This window comes from Corvus brachyrhynchos, unplaced genomic scaffold (genome assembly GCF_000691975.1).
Source record: "Corvus brachyrhynchos isolate BGI_N302 unplaced genomic scaffold, ASM69197v1 scaffold106, whole genome shotgun sequence".
In the NCBI taxonomy this organism is placed as follows: domain Eukaryota; kingdom Metazoa; phylum Chordata; class Aves; order Passeriformes; family Corvidae; genus Corvus; species Corvus brachyrhynchos.
This window is the reverse complement of record NW_008238834.1, coordinates 2,651,682-2,659,522: the sequence shown is the minus strand read 5'-3', so window position 1 is coordinate 2,659,522 and position 7,841 is coordinate 2,651,682. Positions and strand designations below refer to the sequence as shown.

The 7,841-nt window shown below is 38.4% G+C and overlaps 1 protein-coding gene across 1 annotated transcript in view; it reads left to right on the top strand.

The window, feature by feature from the left end:
- Positions 1-7,841, top strand: part of MIB1 (mindbomb E3 ubiquitin protein ligase 1) — a 77,994-nt gene that overhangs the window by 3,416 nt on the left and 66,737 nt on the right. The window contains exon 2 of the mRNA XM_008636853.2: positions 5,532-5,703. Coding sequence (XP_008635075.2) covers positions 5,552-5,703 — 152 coding nt within the window. The 5' untranslated portion in view covers positions 5,532-5,551. The remainder of the gene's footprint in view (positions 1-5,531; positions 5,704-7,841) is intronic.

Here is a 7,841-nt window from a genome sequence, read left to right as displayed (position 1 = left end):
GTGGAGGGGCTGGGGGGAGGAAATGGAAATATTGATATAGAATTATCCCCCAGCTGGAATGTGCATCAGTGCAGCGTGGAAAGCAGTATGTGGTGTATTCTGGTAATATTGAAAATTTAGGTGTTACCTGTGGAAGATGAGTGGCTTTCTGTACTTGCATTAATAGGTTTTTGTATCTGAAAAGTCACATAATTGATCATGAAGTCAAACATGTTAGAACATTTTAAAAGACAGACCACCTATGATTTATCCTGTGTATTTGTTTATTTGTTCTTTCTTTTAGCACATTGAGTGTAATTTATGGCAAATTGTCTTAGTCAAGGTTTTTTTAGTGGTTACTTATAAATACTTATAGGAGCCCTCACAAATTAAAAAATTTAGTAGCCTTCTGAGTAGTGGTACTTGGGAGGCATGTTTTTTTTTAATAAATGTGTTCTTTGTTCTTCCTGCCCTTCCCCCATGTCACGATAATCCTCTCCCTTCCTGTGTATCTTGTGATACCCTTACCAGATAGGACACATACTTTAGCAAGTCTGGCATTTTGTATCTATAATAGTAATTGGTCAGCTGGCTGCTTCCAAACCAGTGTATTTAATAGATGAGTTATGTTTGTGGGAACACTGATTGGAGTTTTCATGAAGTTTTTCAGAATCTAACTGGTTATCTCTAAGAATTCTTTGTTTTCAATTTATCTGGTGTCTGACTGTAGTGTAAAAATTGTCTGGGATGGAGGAATAGGAAGAACAAAACATTGTTACTGCTTTTTAAATTGGGGTGTAAACAAATTTTTTAAGTTGCTTATGTTATCCCTTAACTGATGGTAGTATTGTCGTTATGGTATGAAGGGATTTTGGCTTGTTACAGTTCTGTAGAGAGTAATGACTCCTTTGGAAACCAGATTTTGTTTGTTTTGAGAAGTAAGTGAAATCACTATTGGTGTCTTCTGTGTTTAACAGTGAGTGATGTGGATACCCCTCGTACATCTGATTTTACTGCTAAAATCCTTTTACTGGACAGCTGTATATTGCTGTCTAATTACCTTCAATACAAAATAACTATTTGTAACAAATTCAAATAGCAATTTGAGCAACATTGCTTTTATTTCTTTTTGCAGCTGTAAGAGTGAGCATGGGTTTCCAAAACATGTGAAAGGCTGTAAAACTGATGTATAAATGAATGGTGACAGAGGAATGGTGGGCTAGGTAATCCAGGGAGGGTTTTGGAAGAGATGACGAAAGTGAAGACAACCATGGCATTCAGGTAGAGAACTGATATGAAATTCAAATAGTAAAAAGCATTAATTACAAGTGGACATCAGGAGTATTGGATTTTATGGTGTACTAAGGGTGAAGGGACATAAGGAAATGGTAGCTGTTAAAAAGTAATTAGGCATGGTGAAAGTACACTTCTCATTACCTGATTTGTTTTGGTTTTTTTAAGTGTATATGACACAAAAGCTGTTTCATTTTGAAATAGCCTGGTTCTAGGAAATTTTGAAGACTATTTAGAAGTTTAGTTTTTTTCATTATCTCAGTTTAGAGAGCTAAAGTGCTCTTTTTTGCATATCTGGTTAGCTACAGGGCTGCTGTTTGAATTTTGATGTTCTTATGGCACTTTAATTTATTCCAGTAGTTTAATGAAGGCATTCTTTCCTCATATAATCTTTGCAATGTTTGTGTTTCTCAACCTTTCTTAAACAACCTTCCTTTTGAAGAGTGGAGGAATTTATGTGACAGATTTTGCTTTTGGGTCAGGATTTTAATTTGGCTCCAGAGCCTACACTTGATCCAGTCTCCTGGTTGTTCTTATGTACTGTGCTTTGATTTACATCATGGATGGTTTTGGAGTGCGTAAACTGCTTTGCTTTTTGGTGTAAGTAAATTGAAATACATGATCTCAATGCTGATGAGCCTTCAGTCTGCTGGGGTAGAACCAAGCTAGTCTGAAACACAGGACATAATGTCTCCTTCCCTCCCCCTGAGTATCTGTAGTGCTGCTGTCAGCTCCTCAATGCTGAGTTTTGATGTGTACATGGCTAAGTAGCAGATGGAGACCACGGGCATACAGGTTGTCCCCTTGCTGCCCATGGAGGGCCACAGTGGAGCAAGGCTCCTTACTGCAGCCCATGGGGGAGCCCATGCTCGAGCAGTGTTTTCCTGAAGGAATAAAGCTTGTGGAGAGGACCCATGATGGGGCAGGGGAAAAGTGTGAGGAGCTATTACAGACTGACCCTCCAGTCCCCATCTTCACCAAAAGGATTGTCAGGCACTGGAACAGGCTGCCCAGAGAAGTGGTTGAATAACCGTTCCTGCAAGTATTTAGAAGACATCTAGGCATGGTACTTAGGGACATGATTTAGTGGTGAGCTTGGTGGTGGTAGGTTAATGGTTGAACTCTATGGTCTCAAGGGCCTTTTCCAACCAAAATGATTATGTGATTTTAATTTACCCTGGGAATAAGCAGGGAGATAGAGGAGTTTGGAATGGAGTACAGTTGTCTCTGTGAAGAAGATGAAGTATAGGGAGAAGGTGTTTTAGTTTTTGTTTTCCTCACCATCCTCTTTTTTTTTTAAATTAGCTATAAATTTTCCCCAAGTCAAATCTTTTTTGCCTGTGATGGTAGTTGGTAAATAATCTCACTTTTAGCTTGACCTAAGTTGTTTCATTTTGTTTTCACTCTTTGTCCTGTTGAGGAGGGAGAGTGAGAGACTGGTAGGGTGGACACCTGACAGCCAGCCAAGGTCAACTACCACACTTGTGTACCTATAATATCTAGAAAAACTTAAAAATAGGTAAATTCTTTCAATCTTCTTTAACACGTATTATTGATCTAATTAATTTTGTTTGTATTATGACCATGAATAAGAGTTTAGTTTCACATTATGTGAACAGTAGTAGCACCTTGTTTTACCCTTTTTTATTAGCAGATGAAGTTTAAGGTCTCTTAGTCCACTGTCACCAGAAGCACACAAATCTACTTCTTCCTCCCAATGTCTGGTGCAGCGGTTAGACATTCTGTAACAGGATCGCTTGCCTGCTCCTACCCTGCAGTTCTTTGTTTCTCATGGCGATAGTGTTGTGCAGCACCTCAAAGAATGGGATTGGGAAACCAGTTCAGCTGAATATTTTTCCTCCTGACTATTTTCTGGCCTGGTATGTTTCTTGATGCAGTTTGCATCCCAGCTCTGCAAAAACCTTTTGCTCGCATAATGGAAAGAATGGAGCAGCATGGTCAGGTGAGGCATGCACTGAAGTGGGTGTTGCTGCTGGAATCGTGTCAGGGAACGGATTAAGAAAGGCCGTATCTATCAGGATGGTGTTTAGGGATCTGTGAGATCCAGATATGTCCCTTTAGATCAGACACTTCAAGTACAGACATGTACTGTTCTTTTTTTAAGTCCCAGACACTATGGTCAGTAAAATGACTTTTTTTTCTTGATCTTTCCTAAAGAAATTTTGCTGAGTTTTTGCATAGCAGCTTTTGCCTCAGTGGCTAGAATTGTTTAGTTTTTATTTAAGTTTACAGTGAGATGACCTATGTGTCACAATTGTGATGACCAATTGTGTCACACAATTCCTGATTATACCTCTTTTTGCCCTTTTTCCTGCCATTTGGTCAAGTGGAAGAATCTTACAGCATCCAATTCCTTGGTCCTTTCACATCCAGAATAAATGTATTCCTTGGCCATTGAAAAAAAATAAAATCCAAAGATGTGTAACTTCTCTGTTTCTATGTGAAATACCAATTTAGCAATCAGTTAGAAATAAAAGCAAAACAAATACCACCTCTCAACCCCAAGCACCGTAACTAGTTAGACTTTTTAAACAAGGTGACAAAAACACTAGCAAGATATCTCAGTGCTTTTAATGTACCTGCTCTTGAAGAATTTGGCTTTGAAGCCAAAAAAATAGTAAAATGCTTCAGTCCCCCGTGTGAGAGAGATGTACTGAGAATCAAGTGAAGGGCTGCACTTGTGTTGTAAAGAATCTTAAGAGCATGTGGTACAGGAAGAGACTGAGGGGTCTTGGTGGTGCTTAGCCTCGAGAACAGAAGGCTCAGGGAGATCTTAAGAGTGTATATAAATACCTTATGAATGTTGTAAAGAGGATGGAGCCAGGCTGTTTTTAGTGGTGTCAGGTGAAAGGGCAAAAGAGGCATTGGGCTCAAATTGAAATACAGGAATTTCCACTGAAACATAAGAAGAAACATTTTTGTTGTAGGGATGGTGTGGAACATGCTGGAATATGCTGTGTTGTGGAGTCTGTTCTTGGTGGTGCTCAAAACCTTGACTGGATATGGTCCTGGGCAGCCAGCTCTAGTTTACCTTGCTTGGAGCAGTGGCCGTTGGAAGAGACAATTTCCAAAGGTTACTTCCAGCCTCAGCTGTTACGTGTTTCTGTGAAATGATCAACAAGAAAGCATTTCCTTCAGTTTTGCCTTCCCAACTGTTGGTTTTTCTTTGCTACAGATGGCTTAGCTGTTGGATGTAAGTGACTAATAGCTTTACAGTGAATTTGGCAGTCATTTCTCAAAACATCCCTTCTGGGGGGGGGCAAAATCCATTCTTTTTCCTCACTTAATTTCAAGTTGATCTGGGTTTTTTTTAAGGGGGAGTGGGAAAATTCTATGTTACTCTTAGTGCTCATTTCTGTCTAGTGCTACAGACTGAATCCTAGTGCTTCTCTCTTCTATTGCTCAATTTTTTTCCAAACAGCAGCAGAATTTGATTTTTTTTTTTAGTAAACTTGTGGCTGTTCACTGAATTCAGAATTGGTGGATGGAAACTTTGTGACTGATCCTTTTCACTCTGCTGTAGCTTGGCAGAGCTCTAAGACTGCTTCAGTCTTGGGATCAGTTTTTGTGGAAGGCTTGGCAGAGCCCATGCTGGTGCGTTACATCTGGTCTGTCTCTGGCACATTCTTTCTAAAAACAAAACCAGAATAACAATAAAATGCTTCAAAAATGGTAAGAGATTTTCATGAAGCTAACGGCATCTATCCAAGAGAGCTTAATTTTTTTTCCTGTGTAAAAAAGAATAGAGACAAGCACTCATCTTTTCTAGTGTACAAGATGTGTAAGTCAAACCAGTAATTTTCAGGCTGCCGCACACAGTTGAGCGCAGTAGTCTTTGTGATATAATGTGTGTTGATAGCCGTACTCCAGAGAGAAAGTTCTAGATTGCCCTGTGTATTTTGATAAATGCATTACTGACCCTTTAACTTGTAGTTAAAAGATTTCTCATTTTCTTTCTCTCCTTTGTATAGATGGAAGGAAACAGACATAGCTTTCTCAGTTTTTTAAGCTGAGAGAAGATAGAATATTTCCGGAACAGACTGACAACTGGAGATATGAGGCAAAGTCCTCTATCTTTTCCCCTCAGTGATATAGGCGGATAGGGTATCAGCAGCAGCCTTTCTTTGTTGTTAACTTTCTAGTATATGGTTTCAAATTGTAATGGTGTGCAACAGAAGTCTGTGTAGTGATGCAGCAAAGTTTTTAGTTTTTTTGTTCTTTTTGTTTTCCTTCCACAGGTATCAAGCATGATGGGACTATGTGCGATACTTGTCGACAGCAGCCTATCATTGGCATCCGATGGAAATGTGCTGAATGCACGAATTATGACTTGTGCACAGTTTGCTATCACGGGGACAAGCATCACTTGAGGCATCGTTTTTACAGAATTACTACACCAGGAAGTGAAAGGTAAAACCTAACTTTTTCCTCGTGAAATCAAGTAGAAACAGGTATTTGTAGTAAGCTTTTAAACTGAACATTTGGTTGCTGAAATTTGGATTAGGTAAGAGAGCGGCTTGAGGTTTGATTCTGTTTCTGGTTCTACCCCCTTGTGAAGGAGGATAGCTAGGATAAGTCTTTGGATCTTGGAAAACATGGAAATTTTAGGAAGAATGGAGTACAGGAAAAAATTAGGATATGATTATTCAGTTTTGCTTAATTTCCTTGAGGTCTTCCTAGTTGTTGTGTTCTCATATGGCAGCTTTAAAACAAAGGCAATTACCTTTACACTATATGTAATCACAAAAAGATTTGTCAGTGAATTTCTGAACGTGAAAGTTAATTAGGTTCAATAATGGTGTGGACAGACTGAGGGAAAATACCCTCCTTGAAGATTATGGAAAACAGAATGATCTGGAAATAAATACTTGGATTTGAATGCTTAAACTGCTCACTACAGGAAGCAGAGAAAAGATACTATGAAGGGTTGTTCTACCCTTGCCTTGGTTTTCATGTTCTTAAGCATCTGTTATCATCTCTCAGTGGAAAACGCTGAACAAAATTGCATTTAGTGTGTTCTTGCATAGCTGTTCTTGACTTTAAACAACTTATCTCAATCCAAAGCCCCTCTCTGTCATGATTTATCTACCACATAAGTGAGAACAGTGATATTTGCCTGCTGCTAAATACTTGGAGATCTATGGAAAAGCGCTGCGTCAAGGCTACGTGCTCTGGTGTCACCTCTGTGATTTGTTTCCTGAAAGTTCTTTCATTAAATCATCAAAATCTTTTTTTTTTAGATATGGTACTTGTTTGAATGTGACACGTGTAAGACAACACTTGTATATTTTTCTTGGAGAAGTTAGACTTACAAGTATGCTGTAAATTAGTAATGTGCTTTAATCAGGTCTTTTACAGTTAAGGGAAGTGGCTGGACCACACAACCTGAGGTCTCACATTGTGTCTTGTAGGGTCTGTGTTTATATTCTCAAGTGTTTGCTTAAAAGTTTTAACTCTGGCTCAGATGCCCAGGTCAGTGGCTTAATCAAAATGTAAAAACTTTGTTGTTGTTGTTTGTTTTTGTTTCTGGTTTTTTTGTTTGTTTATTTTTTTGCAGGATCACACCAGTATATTTAGGTACCAAATGGGTATCATAAACTTATGCTCAATTGGAATGTTGAATGCAGAAGAAGAGTTAGAAGTTGTACTTAGAAATGCTGGCTTAGTGTAATTAAAGGAGAATAGGTGACAAAATACAAATTTGTTTTCTATTTATTTCTCTTTTAAAAGTCTCATTGCTTTTGAGAATGCTTGCCAGACTGCTTTGCTTTCTTAAGCTGAAGTTTCCTTTGTAGTTTCAAGAGGTTGGTTATGGTGAATGCAACACAAGTTTTAGTTTTGAAGATAATTGTACACTGTATATAATACTGCTGGAACGTTTTTGCATCTTGTCACTTTCTCCTTTCTTTGTTTGCTCTCACTGAGCTCTTATCTAGAAGGCAGCTTCTTCTGCCAAGGAGCTGTTTCTATTGGATCAAGCTTAGCTGAGAAAAAATGATGGAAGTTAACTGTTTTAGGGAGGAGAAAAGGGCAAAGCAGTGCTGTTGAATTTGAGGGATATCTCACAGGAAAAATGGCAAGAGGCGTGTAAGAAGGTTTTGATGAAGGGAAGCATAAGCTCTTAATATTTTATTTTTGAGTCTGGGAAATGATTTGGGTGGCATAATGAAGTAAGGTATGCAGGTTTGTGTCTCAGTTTTGTAGGTGTTGAGAACTTTTAAAGAAGCTTCTCTAAACAAGATTTCTTTGTGTTTTCAATAACTCTTCTACTTTTCTTAGGAAAAAAAAAAAGACCAGTATTTTCATGCGCTCTTTGCATTGATTGTAACGGTTGAACTTTCTCCTTGTGTGCCATCTGCTGGATGTTAAAAGTTAGCAGGAGGCTGAGAAATTTCCTGAAGTGGTCAGGAAATATTCTGAATGTCAGCTGAAAAATTCTTTTGTCTGGCAACATGTTCCTGGCATGAAGTAAGAAACCTTGTTGCATGAAAATTGGTGGCTTTTGAGATGATTATTTCTAGTTAAATAGTCGTGAACTATTCTGTTTA